The sequence below is a fragment of the Geotrypetes seraphini genome, chromosome 6, assembly GCF_902459505.1.
Source record: "Geotrypetes seraphini chromosome 6, aGeoSer1.1, whole genome shotgun sequence".
Taxonomy (NCBI): Eukaryota; Metazoa; Chordata; class Amphibia; order Gymnophiona; family Dermophiidae; genus Geotrypetes; species Geotrypetes seraphini.
Window position 1 is genome coordinate 130,033,597 of NC_047089.1, and position 21,940 is coordinate 130,055,536.

At 49.2% G+C, this 21,940-nt stretch overlaps 1 protein-coding gene across 4 annotated transcripts in view; it reads left to right on the forward strand.

The window, feature by feature from the left end:
- DOCK9 (dedicator of cytokinesis 9) overlaps positions 1–21,940 on the forward strand; it is a 1,074,749-nt gene that overhangs the window by 837,054 nt on the left and 215,755 nt on the right. For all 4 annotated transcript variants that reach the window (XM_033947591.1, XM_033947593.1, XM_033947592.1 and 1 more), the window contains exons 41-43: positions 11,849–12,031; positions 14,354–14,467; positions 18,063–18,278. In XM_033947591.1, the coding sequence (XP_033803482.1) occupies positions 11,849–12,031; positions 14,354–14,467; positions 18,063–18,278 (513 nt within the window). The remainder of the gene's footprint in view (positions 1–11,848; positions 12,032–14,353; positions 14,468–18,062; positions 18,279–21,940) is intronic.

A 21,940-nucleotide genomic window follows, 5' to 3' on the forward strand; every position in this document is an offset into this window, starting at 1 on the left:
GCTACTAGATCGGAGATAGTAGATTCCACGATCTCGGATCATGCTACTGTGGATCTCACACTGACCCTGGCAGCTGGCAGGAAGGCCTCCTCTTGGAAAATGGCATTACACCTGTACCAAGACCGGGAATTCCGGACGTTTCTCCGGGCACGATGGGCGGACTACCAGGCTACAAATGACACCCCGGATATTGGACCAATATCTTACTGGTATGCTTCCAAGGCAGTCCTGAGGGGGCATGTGATCGCATACACTGCGGCTAAACGCAGGGCCCGGGGCGCTGAGCTCCTCTCACTCACGAGACAGCTGCATGGTTTTCGCAGGGCCCACATCTCCTCTCTCTCGGATAAGGAGAGACAGGAATACAAGACTATACGTGATCGTATTGAGACTTTACTTCATCAAAGAGCGGAGCAGACCCTTGCGTTTCAACGGTATAACCTGCATAGATGGGGAGGGAAGACGGGGAGACTTCTGGCGAACCTAGTGAGACCTTATAAGAAACGTCAAATTATTACGGCAATACGCGATAGTGGGGGCACTCGACATGAAGGGGAGAGACGAATTGCGGAACAATTTGTTAAGTACTATGAAACTCTATACGGTAGGAGACCTCTGGATGAGATGGCCCTTCAGGATTTTTTCAGGGGGTTATCACTACCTTGCCTGGAGGAGGATCAGGCTGCATCTTTGAGCCAGCCGATTACCGAGGCTGAACTCCGTGTCACCATTCGGTCCCTTAAATTGGCAAAGGCGCCCGGCCCGGATGGGTTTGGGCCCGAATACTACCGCATTCTAGAAGATCTGGTGGCGAAGCCCCTGAGTGCAATGTATAACGAAGTGGCGACATCAAGGGGCTCCTTTCCGGATAATATGGCTCATATAGTTCTACTCCCTAAGCCGGGCAAGGACCCGGACCTGGTGGGGTCGTTCCGCCCAATCTCCCTACTAGATCAGGATATTAAGCTTCTGGCTGCGACTTTGGCGAGACGTTTGAATGGCCTTCTTCCCGATCTCATTCACCCAGATCAGGTTGGGTTTGTGCCGGGTCGATACGCCTCCATGAATTTAATGAGTGTCTTGGGAGCGATCCATGACAGGGTAGGCAGGGGTGGACAAGAGGCGGTGGCGGGACTGGATATGGAGAAAGCATTTGATAGCATCTCTTGGGATTATCTCTTTTGGGTCTTACGACGGGGCGGATTTCAGGGTGACTTTCTGGCCTGGGCTTCTGCCCTATATCACAACCCCAGGGCGCGCCTAATGATCAATGGGGGTTTGACGGAAGATTTCGGTCTGCAGAGAGGAACTAGACAGGGGTGCCCGCTCTCACCGCTCCTCTTCCTCCTGGCTATCGAACCCCTTGCGGCGAAAATCAGGCAGGATGTGACAATTCAGGGAGTTGCGGTACGGGGACAGGAATGCAAAATCAGCCTGTTTGCTGATGACATCTTACTCTACTTGGATCATGTTTCCGTACATCTGCCCAGAGCTCTGGAGGTGATCCGAGCCTTTGGAGCACTGTCGGGATTACAAGTTAATTGTAGTAAATCGGAACTTCTGCTACTGGCTGGGGGCCGGGCGGAGACCTGGCACGCGGGGTTGCCTATCGCACCCACGACTAAACCAATGAGATACCTCAGCATATACCTCAGCACTGATCTTCCCACGCTTTACAACGCGAATATCCGCCGGCCCCTTGAGGCCATCGCAAAACTGTGCCAAGCTTGGCAGGACCTGCCGCTGGGGATTCTGGGTCGGGTGGCCTTAGTGAAAATGAGTCTGGTACCGAAGCTCTTGTATCCCTTGCAGGCCATGCCACTTTGGCTCACCAGGAGGGATGAATTTGTCTTTAAATCTACTATCTCTCGATTTGTTTGGAGGTCTCGCACTCCTCGGATAGCGATGTCCAAGCTTATCTTGGATAAATCACTGGGGGGACTCAATGTCCCGGATATTCGGCTTTATAATGTTGCCTCTCTCCTCCGTTGGATTCACGAGGGCTATAGTGAGTGCCCCCGCTACTCCCCTCGGGGATGGTTGGCGAGCTGGAGTGCCCCCTTTCAATTTATGAACCTCATACATCGACATGATGATCCTGGGAGGCGCTATACGGTTTGTTCTCGTTTTCTGCGCCCGTTCAGACTGGCATGGCGCTGGTGGAGGCGACGACAGCAACTACCACCGGATATATCCCCTTTTGTGCGCCTGGAGGGCAACCCCAGGTTCCCCCCAGGCAGGGGTAGATCTGTATTTCAGCATTGGTCGGCCCAGGGTTGTAGGTTGATGGAAAACGTTCTTGACCTGTCTCCGTCTGGATTTCCCTCCTTCCAGCAGGTCCGGGACGCGTGGGGCCTTCCCTCGAGCTATATGTTTTCTTATTTTCAGGTTCGTCACTACTGGGAGACGGAACGTAGGGGAGTGGCGGGGGCCTGGGTCAGGGGCCCACTGGATATCTTGTTCTCGGCCACCCAGCCCGCGCTAAATTCCCTGGCGCGCTGGTATCGCGTCCTTAAGTTGTCTCTTGTCACGTCGGTACTTACACCGGTGCGTACAGCCTGGGAACGAGACCTGGGGCAGGATATTTCTGAATCACAGTTCACTGCCTGCTTTACGACACTATATTCCTACACTAAATCAGCTGACTTCCAGGAACTCCAGTATAAGATCCTTCATAGGGCATACTTTACGGCACAGAGGGGAGCGCGACTGGGAATATGGGAGAGCGGTCTTTGTATTAAATGCAAGAGCAGTGCTGGTACATATATACATTCCTTTTTGGAGTGCCCACGGCTGGATGTGTGGAAGGAAGCCCTCCCCTTGTTGGAACGGGTGGTGCAGCGCACTGTGGAATGGGACTATGGGTTCATACTCCTGGGTCTGCAGTCATCCCTCCAGGACCAGGGATTCACCACACCCCAATGCAGGTTTCTCTATAATGCTATTTTAGTAGTAAAGAAACTAATCTTGACATACTGGATGTCTGAGGAGCCCCCTCCGCTGCCGCACTGGAGGTGCCGGCTTCGAGAGGTAGCTCTGTTTGAAATTCGATCCCAAGCGAGAACAACGAGCGTACTTAAGCAACATTACGCTGGCTTATGGGCGAGACTGCAGGACCTGGTGCCGTCGACCGCACGAGAGGGGGACCAGGGGCCTTCTTAGCAGGGGACTGATTTTCCGTTTCTTGGCCGGCCCTCGGGGGTTTGCCTTCTTTAACTGACTCTTAATAGCCTTCTTTTTCTCTCTCTTTTTTCTTTTTCTTTCCCTCTCTCTATACTTTAGTGCCCTGGGACGGGGGGGAGGGGAGGGGGGGAGGGAGCTTCCTGGGATATGAGTGAATGGTTTGTATGAATGGATGATGATGTGTGCGCTTGATGATCTGAGTGTTGCGTGGGTTTTTTGGGGGTTCTTCTCATGGAAAAATGGCGGGAGATCACTGCTTCAGACGGGCGACCTACCTTTCCGAATGTTCCTCTCAGCTTATGCCCTCAATGCTCTTTTTTGTCTTGCTTTGTTTTTGTCTATCACATGCACGAGGGGGTACCCTGGGGGACGTATTGCTATTGTTGATGCCTGTTCAGAGTGTTGGACTGTTATTTGTCTTTTCAATGGTTACTGTTGCGCCCTGCTGGGCGGTGTATTCTCTCTCGCTGTCAATAAAAATATGTTTAAAAAAAAAAAAAAGAAGCCTTCCACTTCCCTTGAGCGCCCTCCTGCCACACCGGCAACGTCGGTCCTCCCGGCATCACGCCGACCCCGCAAACGCTCTGCCCCGATTTCGGTGAGTGCCTCGTCATCGGCATCCTCATCGCCGGGGCATGGAGCGGCACCTATGGTACCGACAAAGAAAAAAGCGGTACCGGTGCCCCCTCTGGACGACCGCATTGCGGCCATACTCCAAAGCCAATTGCAAGAGCAACTGCAACAACAACTCCAGCACTTGTTGCCTGCAATTTTGGCCCCACTCCTTCCGGTACCAGACCGGCCCGAGCATCGCACCATACCGCCGGTGTCGACACCATCGGCACCGTTGAACACCTCCATGCCGGTACTTGCGGCTGAACCACTTAATCCTCCAGTACAAACACGCTCTGATGCCGACCCTCCCCGACATCGAGACCGACACCAGTCCCCCCGAGACCAGGACCGGCATCGATCTTCCTCCCCCGGTACCGTCTCGATGCACTCTGGCAAATCTCTCTCTAAGACTCGCCACACTGAGCCGTCCGCACCACCGTCCCGTCCTGCGCACACCGACGTCAGGGACCCGGACTTATGGGAAGAATCCCCACCCGGTACCGATGATGAGGCTTCCTCAACGGACGAGGAACCATCGATGGTCGATACCAGTTCCAAACCTGAACAGTCCTCATTCACAAAATTTCTCAGGGAAATGTCGGCGGCTCTGTCGATCCCTTTGGAATCTGACTCTAAGAAGTCCCAGGCTTTCCTGGACGCCCTGGACTTCGAACAACCTCCCAAAGAATTTTTAAAGTTACCCGTCCATGACATCTTAAGGGAAACTTTTTACAAAAACTGGGAAAATCCTCTCACGGTACCGGGTGCCCCTCGAAAACTGGATAGTTTATACAGGGTCATTCCTATCCCGGGGTTCGACAAACCTCAACTACCCCATGAATCCCTTCTAGTGGAGTCCACCTTGAAGAAAACCCAGGGCTCCAGTGTTTATGCCTCCACCCCTCCTGGCAGAGAGGGCAGAACAATGGATAAATTTGGCAAGCGCCTTTATCAGAATTAGAGAATGACACGGTGAAAAAATTGGTCCCCGTCACCGCCCCGTCCCCGTCTCACCATCCTCTGCACCGCCCCGTCACCGCCATTCCCTTCACCGCCCCGTCACCGCCACTGCCACCCCATTCACCGCCCCGTCACCGCCATGCAACCCCATTCACCGCCCCGTCACCGTCACCGCTGCATACATAAAAGCCTCAAACGGGTACGATTTTATATACTTTTCTTTATTTACGTATAAAGGAAACATTCTTTAAAACTTTAAAACTTAGTTAAATATTAGTTAATAACTATACAAAAACAAAACACGCAGAGAAAAAATTAATTAATATAAATTCTCAAAACTGACACATTTTGATCACTAAATTTAAAATAGTTATTTTTCATACAGTTTTTCAATCACTAATCTTCCACCACCCCTGGGGCTAGCAATGCAAAAACAAACACGACATGTACTTTAAATGCTTACAATGTTAGCCTACATGGTAAGTAGACGCGGCCGCTGTACCTAATCGCGGCAAAGATCTCCCTGCCGTGATTAGCATAGTGACCGCGGCTAAGGCTGCAAGTCTCCCCTCCCCCCAGCGATCACGGCAGGAGGGCACCCAACCCCTCCTGTAGACCCCCCCCCAACGGCCCTCCCGACAATCGCAGCAGAAGGGTACCCAACCCCTCCTGCCGGTCCTCCCAATGGCCTCCCCTAAGATCGCCGGCAGGAGGGTACCCAACCCCTCCTGCTGGACCCCCCCCCCAACGAACCCTCCCACCCCGGAACCCCCTTAGTCTTACTTTCCAAGTTGGACCGGACGGCTCCTCACACGTATGGCCAGCAGGCTTGCCTCCGTCCAAATGAGGCGGGCCCGCCCCTACCCTGCCCAACCCACAGGATCCTAGGGCCTGATTGGTCTAGACACCTAAAGCCACTCCCGCTATAGGAGGGGCCTTAGGTGCTTGGGCCAATCAGGCCCTAGGATCCTGTGGGTTAGGCAGGGGAGGGGAGGGGCGGGCCCGCCTCATTTGGACGGAGGCAGGCCTGCTGGCCAGACGAGCGAGGAGCTGTCCGGTCCAACTTGGAAAGTAAGACTAAGGGGGTTCCGGGGTGGGAGGGTTCGTTGGGGGGGGTCCGGCAGGAAGGGTTGGGCACCCTCCTATTGGCGATATAGGGGGCCGTGGGGGTGCCGGCAGGAGGGGTTGGGCACCCTCCTACCAGTGATCATAGGGGGGCTGTTGGGGAGCTGGCAGGAGGGGTTGGATATCCTCCTGCTGCGATCGTCGGGGGGGCTGTTGGGGTAGGCAGGGGATGGGTACCCTCCTGCCGCGATCGTTGGGGAGGGCTAGTTCTGTCGGCATGAAGGGCTGAGGGCGATCGTCGGGGGGGGGGGGCGGGTTCTATTGGCAGGAAGGGTTGATCTGACAAATGAGGAGCACGGTGAAACACAGGTAAATAGCGGTTCCTAGAAGGGGGGACATTGGCCTGCGGGGACAAATCTATTCACCGTTTTTGCGGGCGGTGAAAGGATTTGTCCCCGCGTCTGCGGCGATTTGCTAATGAGGTCACCATAACCCGCAGCCAAACCGCAGCCACGCAGCGGTTCGCTGCGGGGATCGCTCCCCGTGTCATTCTCTAATCAGAATTCCATGCTTGCCAACAGGGCTAATAATTACACCTTCCACTTCTCCTTCTATATGAAGCATTTGGTGCAACAACTCTCCTCCTTACAAAAGTACCTCCCTGAGCGTAAGATCCCGGTTTTTCAACAACAAATCTCCAGTTTGCTCCAACTCCGGAAATTTATGGTGCGATCCATTTATGACTCTTTTGAGCTGACCTCTCGAGCATCTGCCATGGCTGTTGCCATGAGGCGCTTGGCCTGGCTGAGAGTTTCTGACCTCGACATTAATCACCAAGACCGCCTGGCTAACGCACCTTGTCTTGGTGATGAACTATTCGGGGAGTCCCTGGACTCAACTACCCAGAAACTTTCAGCACACGAGACCAGGTGGGATACCCTAATCAAACCTAAAAAGAAGACTCCACCTGCTCGCCCCTACAAACAGCAGTCTTCCTACCAACGCAGGTTCTCGGCCAGACCTCTCAACCCGCCTCAGCAACAACAGCCTCGCCGGCCTCGTCAGCAGCACCAAACTCAGGCACGTTTACAGTCTCACCAACCTGCCAAGCCTCCCCCACAGTCAAAACCATCTCAGCCCTTTTGACTCTTTTCTCCAGGGCATAGCCAGTCTCCCGCCTCAGCCGATAGGAGGCCGCCTTCAACTCTTCCTCAACCGTTGGGAGGTCATTACATCAGACCTGTGGGTCCTCAACATCATTCGCCACGGCTACTCTCTCAACTTCCAGACTCTTCCACCAGACAATCCTCCCATAGAGTCTGTTTCTCACTCCTCTCAACCCCCCCTCCTCCTGAGGGAGGTCCAATCCCTTCTTCTTCTCAATGCCATCGAAGAGGTACCCCCCAGACCAAAGGGGTCAGGGATTCTACTCCCGCTACTTCCTGGTTCCCAAGAAGACAGGAGACCTCCGTCCCATCCTCGATCTTCGGAACCTCAACAAGTGTCTGGTCAAGGAAAAATTCAGGATGCTCTCCCTTGCCACGCTTTACCCTCTTCTCTCTCATCACGACTGGCTATGTTCCCTAGACCTCAAAGAGGCCTACACTCACATTCCTATCCATCTGACTTCACGTCGCTACCTCCGATTTCAGGTACAGCACCACCACTATCAGTACAAAGTGCTACCCTTTGGCCTCGCATCATCGCCCAGGGTGTTCACCAAGTGCCTTATTGTGGTGGCGGCCTTCCTCAGGTCTCACAACCTCCAGGTGTTCCCATACTTGGACGATTGGTTGGTGAAAGCTCCTACGTCTCCGCTTGTGCTACAAGCCACTCAACACACCATCTCTTTCCTCCATCTCCTGGGGTTCGAGATCAACTACCCCAAGTCACATCTCCTTCCCATACAGCGACTTCAGTTCATTGGTGCCGTCCTCGACACCATTCTGATGAGGGCGTTTCTCCTCTCAGACCGCCAACGAACCCTGCTCCATCTCTGCCGTCAGGTGCTCCTTTGTCGCTCTATTCCTGCTCGGCAAATGATGGTCCTCCTGGGCCACATGGCCTCGACAGTCCATGTGCTTCCTCTGGCACGACTCCACCTCAGGACACCTCAATGGACTTTAGCCAACCAATGGTCACAGACCACGGATCCTCTTTCTCATCCCATCTCTGTGACATCGTCTCTTCAGCAATCTCTTCAATGGTGGTTGAACTCCTCAAATCTTTCCAGGAGTCTACTCTTTCATCTACCCCCTCATTCCATGATCATAACCACAGATGCCTCCCCCTATGCATGGGGAGCTCACATGGGAGATCTTCGCACCCAGGGACTCTGGACCCCTCAGGAGCGTCAACATCACATCAACTTCCTGGAACTCAGGGCCATGTTCTATGCTCTCAAGGCCTTCCAGCACCTTCTCTATCCTCAGGTTCTTCTCCTGTGCACAGACAACCAAGTCGCCATGTACTACATAAACAAGCAAGGCGGCACCGGATCTCCCCTCCTCTGTCAGGAAGCCATCCGCATCTGGACCTGGGCCAAGGCCCGCAGTCTCTTCCTCAAGGCCGTCTATATCCAGGGCGAACAGAACTCCCTGGCCGACAACCTCAGCCGCATCCTTCAACCTCACGAGTGGACCTTGGATCCTCCCACACTCCACTCCATCTTTGCTCTCTGGGGCACTCCTCAGGTGGACCTCTTTGCAGCTCCTCACAACCATCAGCTGCCCCAGTTCTGCTCCAGACTCTACTCTCCTCATCGTCTGACCCCGGATGCATTCCTGCTCGACTGGACGGATCGGTTCCTCTATGCCTTTCCTCCACTGCCTCTAATGTTGCGGACGCTATTCAAACTCCGCAGGGACAGAGCCACCATGATTCTCATCGCTCCTCGGTGGCCTCGCCAACACTGGTTCTCCCTCCTGCTCCAGCTCAGCTCCAGGGAGCCCATTCCTCTTCCTGTGTTTCCTACTCTACTTACGCAGCAGCATCAGTCTCTACTTCATCCCAACCTGTCATCGCTCCACCTGACAGCTTGGTTCCTCTCGGGCTGACCTCTACAGAGAATCTGTCTCAGCCTGTCTGTCGCATTTTGGATGCCTCCAGGAAACCGGCCACCCTCCAATGTTACCATCAGAAGTGGACCAGGTTCTCCTCTTGGTGTCTCCTGCATCACCACGACCCCACCTCGTTGGCGGTGGAAACTGTACTGGACTATTTGCTCTCTCTGTCCGACGCTGGCCTCAAGTCTACCTCAATCAGAGTCCACCTCAGTGCCATCACTGCGTTTCATGAGCCTATCCTCGGAAAACCTCTCACGGCTCATCCACTGGTTTCCCGGTTCATGAGAGGCCTCTTCAATGTCAAACCACCTCTGAAGCCTCCTCCAATCGTCTGGGACCTGAATGTGGTTTTATCAGCCCTCATGAAACCTCCATTTGAGCCTCTTGCCACTACTTCACTCAAATTTCTGACGTGGAAGGTGCTTTTCCTCATTGCCATCACTTCTGCCAGGAGGGTTAGTGAGCTGCATGCACTGATGGCCGACCCACCTTTTACTATTTTTCACCATGACAAGGTGGTTCTGCGTACCCACCCTAAATTCCTTCCCAAGGTGGTCTCAGACTTCCACCTCAACCAGTCCATTGTATTGCTTGTCTTTTTCCCTAAACCCCATGCTCTTCCTGGGGAACAGGCGTTACACACGCTAGACTGTAAGCGGGCCCTGGCATACTACCTGGACCGTACCAGGGCTCACCGCTTTTCACCTCAACTCTTTTTGTCCTTTGACCCCAACCGTCTGGGGCACCCTGTTTCTAAACGGACGCTTTCTAACTGGCTTGCTGTCTGCATTGCGTTCTGTTATGCTCGGGCCGGTCTCTCACTGGAAGGTGCTGCCACGGCCCACAGGGTCAGAGCTATGGCTGCTTCTGTGGCTTTCCTCCGTTCCACGCCCATCGAGGAAATCTGCAAGGCTGCCACTTGGTCCTCGGTTCACACGTTCACTACTCACTATTGTCTGGATGCCTTCTCCGGACGGGATGGACACTTCGGCAAATCTGTGTTACAAAATTTATTTTCCTAATGGCCAACCATCCCTCCTCCCTCTCTGTTAGCTTGGAGGTCACCCATGCGTTAAGAATATGCTGCCTGCTTGTCCTGGGATAAAGCACAGTTACTTACCGTAACAGGTGTTATCCAGGGACAGCAGGCAGATATTCTTACGACCCACCCACCTCCCCGAGTTGGCTTCTTAGCTGGCTTATCTTAACTGGGGACCACGCTTTCCTCCGTCGGGCGGGAAGGCACTCGCGCATGCGCAGTGCGGCCATCTAGAACTTTCTAGTTAAAAGTGTCCGTACCGGGGCTCCGTCGGTGACATCACCCATGCGTTAAGAATATCTGCCTGCTGTCCCTGGATAACACCTGTTACGGTAAGTAACTGTGCTTTCCCTTCCTTTTGCCCCAGATCCAACATCTTTCCATCTAGCTTCCTTCCCTCCCTTTCCATTGTCATGTATTGCTCTCTTTCCCCCTCCTTTACCCGCTTTCTGGCCCCAGGTCCAACACACCTTATCTTAAATCATTTTCTACTCAGACCATTTGCAGCAGCAGTGAATTATGCAGCCCATTGCCCAAGCCCAGAGTTTGCTCTCTGCTGCTGTGCTCCCTTGTGAGGTAACTTCCTGCTTCCACAAGGGCAGAGCATAGCAGAGAGCACATTCTTGGCTCAGGTAGATGGCCTGTGTGAATTGCTGTTGCTGCCAGAGTCCTGGGCAGAGAAATAACTTAAGGTAAGTATTGCATTAGGAGCCAGAGGTAGGAGTTGAGAGAGGGTATCAGTTTGCCCCTTCTGTGGCATCAAAGTTAGCCTCCCTCCCACGCATCCCCCCAAAAAAGTAGCTTCCTCTGGTAGTCCACAAGGGAGGACTCTCAGGTCTGGAGTGTGGAGTGTGGACTTTGGTCTGCCATTTGAGTAACCCTGCTTTACAGAAGGCTGTGTTGAGCACAATGGCTTGTGTTCTTCCATGGAGTATAGCAACTCCCTGCAGGGCCCAGACATGAGCACTACATTTTGGATTTTAATTTCCAGTAGCAGAAGTAACCATTTAAGAGCTATGTCCTGTACTCTTAGGAAATAGAGACAAGTTAGTAAGATTTGATGATCTACAAATCAAAAGCTGTACTTAAGTTGCTACTGGTAGTACTAGTCCAATGTTTCTCAACACGCGGGCCACTTGTTGGGAGTACGCAGCATGGCCGTCATGGAGAATATTCCTTGCCCGGCAGTCCGTCAAAGCTGCCAGGGATCCCTGCCTGCCACTCCCCCACCTCAATCTCCTCCCTTCCGAAGCCACCCCACAGGGCTTCCCTCTGATGTCAGAGCTGACTTCAGAGGAAAACCTTCCAGGCGGAGTTTGAGCGAGGGTACTCGGTTGATATTTGTTAGACTTAGGGGGTACTTTGCTTGAAGAAGTTGAGAAACCCTGTGCTAGTCTACCATCTCATCAGTATGTGAGACTAAGGGGTCCTTTTATCAAGCTGCGGTAGGGGTTTAACGCACATAATACCTCACGTTGAACCGCCTGCTGCGCTAGCCTCTAACGCCTGCATTGAGCAGGCGTTAGTTTTTTAGCCAGCCGTGGGGGTTAGTGCGTGATGAAATGTCTGAAGCGCTAGCACGGCTTGATAAAAGGAGCCCTAATGCAAATTCAGTCCTGTGATTTTTCTTTAAGCCAGACTATCTAGGCTAAAATGCATTAACTTTGTCCAGAAAGGCAGTTAATTGTAGAAAACTGCCTTTTCAAGGAACTTTGAAATGATTAGATATCAGACAATAATTAACCAGGCCCTACAATTAATACATTTTTCTATAAGATCACTTTGAAGAATAAAATTCTGCTTTACAGAGAAAAATAAATGATCAGGATTCATGCTTATTAGTGTGTTAATTATGATGGCTTTTGTTAGGGGGGTTAATCCTTCCCTTGCTCTTAGGTTTAAATATTTATCTTGTTTTCAGTTTCCCTCTACTTTTTATGAAGGAAGAGCAGACATGTGTGCTGCGTTGTGCTATGAAATCCTGAAATGCTGCAATTCCAAGCTGAGCAGTATACGTACAGATGCATCCCAGTTGCTCTATTTTCTTATGAGAAATAACTTTGATTACACTGGAAAAAAATCCTTTGTAAGAACCCATCTGCAGGTTAGTACAGTTTATTCCTTTTGGAGTGTCATTTACTAATCACGTGTGTCAATGCCACCAAGATGTGTTATTTGTCGCAAAGCCCATTGTTTAAAACTGGACCCTATAGCAAATGGTGCTTATGAATAATTTAATGGTTTTATAAATCATTTTTGTTTCAAAGTTTGAGAGTGCATATAGGGGTCCTTGTAGTAAGGCGCGCTAGCCATTTTAGCGCGCGCTAAACTCTTAACGTGTCCATTATAGTCTATGGACGTGTTAGCATTTAGCGTGCGCTAAAACGGCTAGCGTGCCTTAGTAAAAGGACCCCATAGATATTTAGCAATCTTGTGTACCTGAGGCTAGCTAGTTTTGAATCTTGACAGGAACAAGAAGTCACTTCAAAATCTAGTGAACATTGAACTTTTTAAAAACATTTCTTATTTTTTTGCCCTTGCTGAGGTGTTAGATGAGATCCTGTGAGATCCCTAAACAAAGACGATCCATCCCTGCGAGTCTGGAGGGGATCCCTGCAGACTCCGCAGGATTCCCATTGATTCCGTTACTGTGCAGCTCTCTAGTTTTTAGCTGGTGGAGCTTAGGGATCTGTGTGCTGGTGTTGGGGGTTCCTCTGCTAAGATGGCATTCAAGGCACTCTGCATGCCTCTCCCCCATTATTATGCCACTGTTTTGCATAGATTGTAGACAATATTACTCATCTCGCAACTGGATTACAGTAATGCAAGAAGCAAGTTAATCTGAGAGGAGGTGTCAAGGAAATAGCAGATCCTCAGTATACTGAGTTTTATTTCATAAACATAGAAACATAGAATATGATGGCAGAAAAGGGCCGGCGGCCTAACAAGTCTGCCCAATCATGATCCCTTCCACCCTCGAGAAACTATCCCCTATCATACCTCTGTAGCGACCCCACATGTTTGTCCCATCGTCTCTTGAAGTCGAGCATGCTACCACTCCATCTATCAACCACCCTCTCGGTAAAGAAGTATTTCCTGGTGTCCCCATGAAATCTTCCTCCCCTAAGTTTTAGTGGATGTCCTCTTGTCTTGTCTTGTCTTGAGACCCGTAAGAGTGAAGATTTCCTCCTCCTCCTCGATGCGGCCCCTTATGTACTTGAAAGTTTCTATCATATCCCCTCTGCGCTACTATAGTTTGGCCTCATTGTATCTTGTCAGCAGTGACAGTATTATATATCATTGTTTCAAAGAGGAATTTAAATATGATAAATGATCTATGCATTATGCGATTGTAAACTGCCCTGCATGTACTGCTATATACTGTATGTACTGTATATCAAGTAGTAGGAGTATCCCAATAGTGTCATGTTTACAAAGTAAATCATATATATTATTTAGAACAGTCAAATTTTGCTATAAACAACTAGTTTTAAATTCATTAGTATCGGGGATTAACCATTCAACTAACAAAACAAAGGGACTTACCTATAAGCTGATAACATTGTGCGTCAAGTGACAAGAACCTCAAAACTACCGAGTATTGAATGCTACCTATTTGCATTTTTGAGGGCATACTGTATTAGGATGATAGCCTACTTACAATGTAAGCACATGTTCATGCTCAGCCCCCTGTATTTGAACTGGATCACTTTTTAGTTTAAACAAAGTTCATTGAACAGTGATTTGCACATCAATAATAAATTCAGTCAGTCAAAATGTTTACCCACCCCGTCGTCATATGCCTTAAAGAACACTATATGTGAAACTTATTGTACAACAGCATACTGCCCCACACCCACCCATACAAGACAACAAAACATGCCAAATCTACTAAACCGACCAGAGAAGCATGTTCTATGGCTATTTAATCCCATTCCGTTTTCTTCCTTCATGTCTTACTCTTTCTTCTATATATACAGCCCTTATAATGTAGGGAGTAGGGAGTAGGGAGTAGGACGTTTGCACTCTTATAATCCCCTACAATCAAATTTCTCCTACTCCCATCCCCCCAATCGTACAAATTGTTCAAAGAGGAGTGCCAGAACTGGGATTACATAAAGTAAATCATTGAGGATTTTACTTCTACTCCCAGGCACCATTGATTGTACATAAATCTCCCATATATTCCAAAACGTTTTTCCTCTATTTAATTGATAATTTTGCCTCTAATCTCCATCAGCGTAAGAGAATAAATAGCATTTCTCCAGTGCCAGTGGGATGGATGATGGACTGGCCCACTTTTTTTGTTTATACAAGGAACCCTTTCAGTTATGCTAATATAAGATATATTTATAGATGTGTATTGTGAGCATACATATTTATTCATTGTTTAAATGGCTTTTTTGTCTCTGTTGGTTTTTTTTAGGTTATTATTTCAGTAAGCCAGTTGATAGCAGATGTGGTTGGAATTGGTGGAACCAGGTTCCAACAGTCTCTTTCCATCATTAATAACTGTGCCAACAGTGACCGACTTATCAAGGTTGGTAAAGCATATTGTTACAGGTTATAATATTTTTTTAATTTAGATTTTATTAAGATATTTTTATATTTACAGTAACAAAAACAAGTCTTACATTATAGAGAACCAGAAACTTAAAATAACCCCTCCTTCTCCCCCCTTCAAGTTAGAGTAAGTATCAAGTATAATACCCAATTTAATTTGGTACCAGCTATACATAGAAATTTCTGAACTAAAAGAAAAATCAGATAAGTCTTATGGATCAAAAGAGACATTGAAATCTAGTATTGTGGACTACATGAAAAATCTAATTCCTCCTGATTATAGTAGCAAGCATAAATAGTCCCATGTGATTAATACCAGAAAAAAAGGACTTCCACTTCTCAAAAATGGCAAATTGGTTATGATGAATGGTTTGCAATTTGCTAAGATAATAAGCTTTCCACAATTTAGACTTCATCAGTTCCAAGCTTGGGATCTCTGCTGTTGTCCATAGTCTTACAATTTTTCTCCTTATGATAGCCACATAGATTATTGGAACTTTAAACTGAGAGTCTGGTATCTCAGTGGGTTGCCACTGTAATAAAAACAATTTTGGGTCCAAGGGAACCTAGTGCTGTAGGGAATCTGAGAAAAGTGAGCACAGTCTGACTAGAAGTGTTAGATGATTGGACAGGTCCATCACATGTGATAACAAGTACCCCTCTAACCACAGCCTCTCCAATATAATGGAGGCATAGCACTAGAAAACAAGGAGAAGCATGTGGGATAAAAGTACCTTGTTCAATCAAGTTGCTTAAAATAGAAATCTTAAATGTATTCTCATGTATAGAATTCTATTCTTATCAGAAAAGGTGGTACGCATGTCACATTCTCACTTGATCATACAAAGGCTTCCTCCAGGAAAACAATTGCAAGAAAGTATATAACCTGGTAATAAGTTTCTTCTGACCAGATCCCCCCTCCCCCAAATAAAACTTCCTCTAAAGTTGTAAATTTAGATTGTAACCTTCCCTTAAAGGCAGCGAGGTTAATAAATGGCGTATTTAAGTAAATATAAAATGCTGCAGCAGGCAGCGTATATTCTGTTTGAAGTTGTTGAAAAGATTGAAATATCCTCCCTCTATATAGGCTTGTACTCCACTTCGTTTTCAGCCATTGAAAGGTGTAACACATTCAGTAGAGCGCAAACATGTGAAGCACAGTTATCAGAGATATACCTTATATACTTGACTATAAGTCGATTTAAATATGTCGAGACCCCCATTTTTCCTCCCAAAAAGAAGGAAAAATTGTTGACTCGAATATAAGATAGGGGCTTAATATTCATGTGCCATTCCCTGCCAGGATCTGCACCCAGCGTCCCCTCCCTTAATCCCCTGCTAGGCTCTGCACCCAGCCTCCTTCCCTCCCTGCCAAGCTCTGCACCCAGCCTCCCTCCCTGCCAGGCTCTGCACCCAGCCTCCTTCCCTCCCTGCCAAGCTCTGCACCCAGCCTCCCTCCCTGCCAGGCTCTGCCCCCAGCTCCCTTCCCTCACTGCCAGGCTCTGCCCCCAGCTCCCTTCCCTCACTGCCAGGCTCTGCCCCCAGCCCCCTTCCCTCACTGCCATGCTCTGCCTCCAGCCCCCTTCCCTTCCTGCCAGGCTCTGCACCCTGTCCCACCTTCCTGCCCTGTACCCTCTCTCTCCTGATGTCTTGCAGGCCTCCATCAAGCCTGCCGTATGACCTAGTGATCCAGTGGTAGGCTAGGACAGGAGGGATCCCTCCTGTCCTGGCCGACTCTAACATTTTTTTACCTCCCTCCCCCCATGTACCTTTTGCGCCTTTTTGAATCCCTGGTGGTTCAGCAGTGGATCAGGGAGGAGCGAGCTTTCCACGCTCCTGCCCCATGCTGAGCTCCCCTCTCCCTGAATGGTTGCCTGAGATCTAGTGGTGCACCGGGCAGGAGAAAGTTTGTACTCCTGCCCAGCCCTGAGCCGCTCCATGAATGGCTTCCCCCAGTTCTCACGGTGTTCGCCCGATCCATCGCTGGATCACCAGGGATTCAAAGAGGTACAAAAGGTATGTGGGGGGAGGGTAAAAAAATTAAGAGTCGGCCGGTACAGGAGACAGGAAGGATCCCTCCTGTCTCGGCAGGCCAGCAGAGGCCTGCAAAATGTCCGGGAGAGGGACGGATGGGCCCTGGGCGGTGACCCAAATATAAGACGAGACCCCCATTTTGGGCCATTTTTTTGGCCCCAAAATCTTATCTTATATTCGAGTATATATAGTATATTATGATCTCTTATCTCCTAATAGTCTTTTCCTAACCAACTGAACTAAAGATTGAAAATGAACAAAATAAGGTAAGGCCCCACACATTTGTAGCTTAGTATTAGCTGGGTTCCCAAAGTAAATTAGCCCATTGATCCTGGGGTATCCAATCTTTTTGGCTTCCCTGGGCCGCATTGGCCGAAAAAATGTTTCTGGGGCCGCACAAACGCTGCAGCAAGACAGAGGAGGGAGCCGGGAAGACGGTAAACACACGGAGGCAGCAGAGGAAACACTGCATCGCCCTCGACCGGGGCCGCACAAAATACTTCACGGGGCCACAGGTTGGACACCTCTGGATTAGACAGTAGAAAATTTATCTGTATATAGTACACACCCAGCCTTTGGGGAAGGATAATGCTAGTCCACCACAGGTTATAATATTTTTGTTTTGCTTATGTATTTTATGCTTTATGCATTTTATGATGTATCTTAGGATATCTAGGGTGCTTAGCAGTGCAATAAATATAATCAGCTCACTCAATGCACACAGTAACACAGTAAATAACGGCAGAAAAAGACCCTCACGGTCCTTCCATTCTGCTGAACAAGGTAACCAGAGCCTCGGTCACCACTCTATGCAGGCTCGGGTTGCCCATATTTAAATGCTGGTTATGAAGTCACCACCATGTCGGACTTGATGGGGATGATATGTGGTGTATTGCTGACAGTATTCAACTTACCAGTCAAGATGCCCCCTCCCTCCAAAGCTGCACAATTCCCCCACTCGCAGTATGTGACAATAAAATGACCAACACACTGGAGTTGTCAAACCTTCATCTGTCTTTTGCCACATGCGGCATATGGACCTTACAAGTCTGTCCGGCATCAGATTCTGCTCCCCCATGGTGGATTTTCTTTTTCTCTCCTGTTATCAGAAGATGTGATCAAGATAGTTAAACACAGCTGAGTTTAAAAGGGATTTAGAAAAGTTCCTGAAATAAATCTCCATAAGCCATTTTTACCAGATAGACTTGGGAAAACTGCCACTTATCCCTGGAGTGAATGAGAAGGAATAGAAATGATGATTGGAATCCTGCAGTATACTTGTGATTTTCATTGGCCACTATAGTCGATAGGATGCTGGGTTTAGATGTATCTGTAGTCTGACACACCTTATGTTCTTAAAAGTTTTGGATACTTCTTGAATATTGACCATTGTTTTATGCTTCTACTTCTGCTTTAAAGAGCATGCAAATGATATATCAGTTTATAGTGAAATTAGTGGTGGTTTCTGGTGCTCAGAACTGTACATCAGTGAGCATGAAATTAAAAACAGGTTTTTGTAACTTTTATGTGTTTTTTAGCACACTACATTTTCTTCTGATGTAAAGGACTTGACCAAGCGGATTCGCACAGTTTTGATGGCTACAGCACAGATGAAAGAGCATGAAAACGATCCAGAAATGCTAGTTGACCTTCAGTACAGTTTGGCAAAGTCCTATGCAAGTACTCCTGAACTGAGAAAGACATGGCTAGACAGTATGTCAAGGATTCATGTGAAAAATGGAGACCTTTCAGAGGTAGAACAGTATTTCAATATGTACTCAAATCTATTGATGGAACTACAGTCCACTTTTACAGATAATATAGATGATGTCTGCTAAAGTGAAAATATAAAAATCTTTTCTTCCCTCACATGCCCTTTTTTCCCACTTTGCAGTTTGCCTTAACAGTATAAAATATATGTTAATAGTAGACATCAATTAAGAAGAGAATTTGTCTGACTCAATATGGCTGTTCTCGTGTTCTTATCTACAACTAGTGCAACAGCTGGACTTCACTAGAGCCCTGCTAGATACTCAGTCCTACCTGCCTTAGGTCCAACACAGCAAGTCTCAGTTCAACAGATGTTGAGGTTGTTAGGCTATATGGCTACTTTAGTGCATGTCATGCTCATAGTATGCTTCCATTTGAGCAATGCCCAATAGTCCCTTGCTTTCCAGTGGTGTCAGACTACTGAGAACCTTGCAGATGTTGTCTTGGTAACACTGGAGTTAACTTATTCGCTTCTCTGGTGAACAATTCGATCCCAATTTAACTCTGCAACTCCCATTCCAAATTCCTCTACCTCAGCAGATTCTGATTACAGATGCATCCAATCTGGTCTGGGAAGCTTATGTACAAGGGCTTTATATCGAAGGACATAGGTCTGCTCTGGAGACCAAGCTCACATGAACTTACTGAAGCTTCAGACTATCTGGAATGCTCTAAAGGCTTTCAGAAATTAGCTGATGAACCAAATTGTTCTCATTTAAAACAGATAATTGGGTTGCCATGTACTATGTCAACGAGCAGAGGGATATGGGTTTCTACCCCTTGTGTCAAGAAGCAGTTGGGACTGGCCATAGCATGGTGCTCCAGGCCACATACCTGGAGGGGAAGAGACAACAGTCTAGAACAGTGGTTCCCAACCCTGTCCTGGAGGACCACCAGGCCAGTCGGGTTTTTGGGATAGTCCTAATGAATATGCATGAGAGAGATCTGCATATAATGGAGGTGACAGGCATGCAAATCTACCCCCATGCATATTCATTAGGACTATCCTGAAAACCCAACTGGCTTGGTGGTCCTCTAGGACAGGGTTGGGAACTAGAGAATGACACGGTGAAAAAATTGGTCCCCGTCACCGCCCCGTCCCCGTCTCACCATCCTCTGCACCGCCCCGTCACCGCCATTCCCTTCACCGCCCCGTCACCGCCACTGCCACCCCATTCACAGCCCCGTCACCGCCACTGCAACCCCATTCACCGCCCCGTCACCGTCACCGCTGCATACATAAAAGCCTCAAACGGGTAAGATTTTATATACTTTTCTTTATTTACGTATAAAGGAAACATTCTTTAAAACTTTAAAACTTAGTTAAATATTAGTTAATAACTATACAAAAACAAAACAAGCAGAGAAAAAATTAATTAATATAAATTCTCAAAACTGACACATTTTGATCACTAAATTTAAAATAGTTATTTTTCATACAGTTTTTCAATCACTAATCTTCCACCACCCCTGGGGCTAGCAATGCAAAAACAAACACGACATGTACTTTAAATGCTTACAATGTTAGCCTACATGGTAAGTAGACGCGGCCGCTGTACCTAATCGCGGCAAAGATCTCCCTGCCGTGATTAGCATAGTGACCGCGGCTAAGGCTGCAAGTCTCCCCTCCCCCCAGCGATCACGGCAGGAGGGCACCCAACCCCTCCTGTAGACCCCCCCCCAACGGCCCTCCCGACAATCGCAGCAGAAGGGTACCCAACCCCTCCTGCCGGTCCTCCCAATGGCCTCCCCTAAGATCGCCGGCAGGAGGGTACCCAACCCCTCCTGCTGGACCCCCCCCCCCCAACGAACCCTCCCACCCCGGAACCCCCTTAGTCTTACTTTCCAAGTTGGACCGGACGGCTCCTCACACGTATGGCCAGCAGGCTTGCCTCCGTCCAAATGAGGCGGGCCCGCCCCTACCCTGCCCAACCCACAGGATCCTAGGGCCTGATTGGTCTAGGCACCTAAAGCCACTCCCGCTATAGGAGGGGCCTTAGGTGCTTGGGCCAATCAGGCCCTAGGATCCTGTGGGTTAGGCAGGGGAGTGGAGGGGCGGGCCCGCCTCATTTGGACGGAGGCAGGCCTGCTGGCCAGACGAGCGAGGAGCTGTCCGGTCCAACTTGGAAAGTAAGACTAAGGGGGTTCCGGGGTGGGAGGGTTCGTTGGGGGGGGTCCGGCAGGAGGGGTTGGGCACCCTCCTATTGGCGATATAGGGGGCAGTTGGGGGTGCCGGCAGGAGGGGTTGGGCACCCTCCTACCAGTGATCATAGGGGGGCTGTTGGGGAGCTGGCAGGAGGGGTTGGATATCCTCCTGCTGCGATCGTCGGGGGGGCTGTTGGGGTAGGCAGGAGTGGATGGGTACCCTCCTGCCGCGATCGTTGGGGAGGGCTAGTTCTGTCGGCATGAAGGGCTGAGGGCGATCGTCGGGGGGGGGGGCGGGTTCTATTGGCAGGAAGGGTTGATCTGACAAATGAGGAGCACGGTGAAACACAGGTAAATAGCGGTTCCTAGAAGGGGGGACATTGGCCTGCGGGGACAAATCTATTCACCGTTTTTGCGGGCGGTGAAAGGATTTGTCCCCGCGTCTGCGGCGATTTGCTAATGAGGTCACCATAACCCGCAGCCAAACCGCAGCCACGCAGCGGTTCGCTGCGGGGATCGCTCCCCGTGTCATTCTCTATTGGGAACCACTGGTCTAGAAGACAGACTGAGTAGGATGATGCAGCTGGGTTGCCCACAAGATCTTTTGAGTGGAGCACCCCATCAGTGGATCTTTTTGCCACTCATGAAAACAGCAAGGTCCCTCAGTACTGTTCCAGATTCGGATCACTTGTCAAGATAGCATTGGATGCCTTCCTTCTCAATTGGGAGGGCCTTCTTTATGCATATTTTCCAATTTCTCCGGTTTGGAAAGCTTTGCTGAATCTGAAGCAGATCTGAGGAACCATGAATTCTTATTTTGCTATACTGACTATGGCAAATCTGGTTCCCTCTTCTGGAGTTATTCTCCAAAGAACCTTGGAGATTGGAGTATGTCCTGTGTGATGAGTCTCATGGTCTGGATGTTAAGAGTGTAGAATTTGCTTCTCTGTAACTGGATGAGGATGTCTCCAGGAAAGATTCCACTAAGACAGGAGTGTCCAACCTGCGGCCCAAGGGCCGCATGAGCCCCGTGAAGTATTTTGTGCGGCCCCGGTCGAGGGCGATGCAGTGTTTTCCTCTGCTGTCCCCGGATGTTTACTGCTTGCCGGCTCCCTCCTCTGTCTTGCTGCAGCATTTGCGCAGCCCCAGAAACATTTTTTTTCGGCCAATGCGGCCCAGGGAAGCCAAAAGGTTGGACACCCCTGCACTAAGAGATGTGAGGGTAAGGCCCTAGAATGCTACACAAAAATTGCTTGGGTACCTTCTTACACCTCTTTGAGTCTAGTTTAAAAGCTAACTTTGTAAGAGTTCATCTCAGTGCAGTTTGTGCTTACCAGCATCATATAAGAGGTGAGCCCAGCCTCTAGTTGTTCGATTCATGAGTGGTTTGCTGTTGATAAAGCCCCCTATCAATCCTTCAGCTGTGTCATGGGACCTCAGTGGTGGTCTCACCCAACTGATAAAAGCTTCTTTTGAGTCACTGATTGCAGTCAAAGTCAGT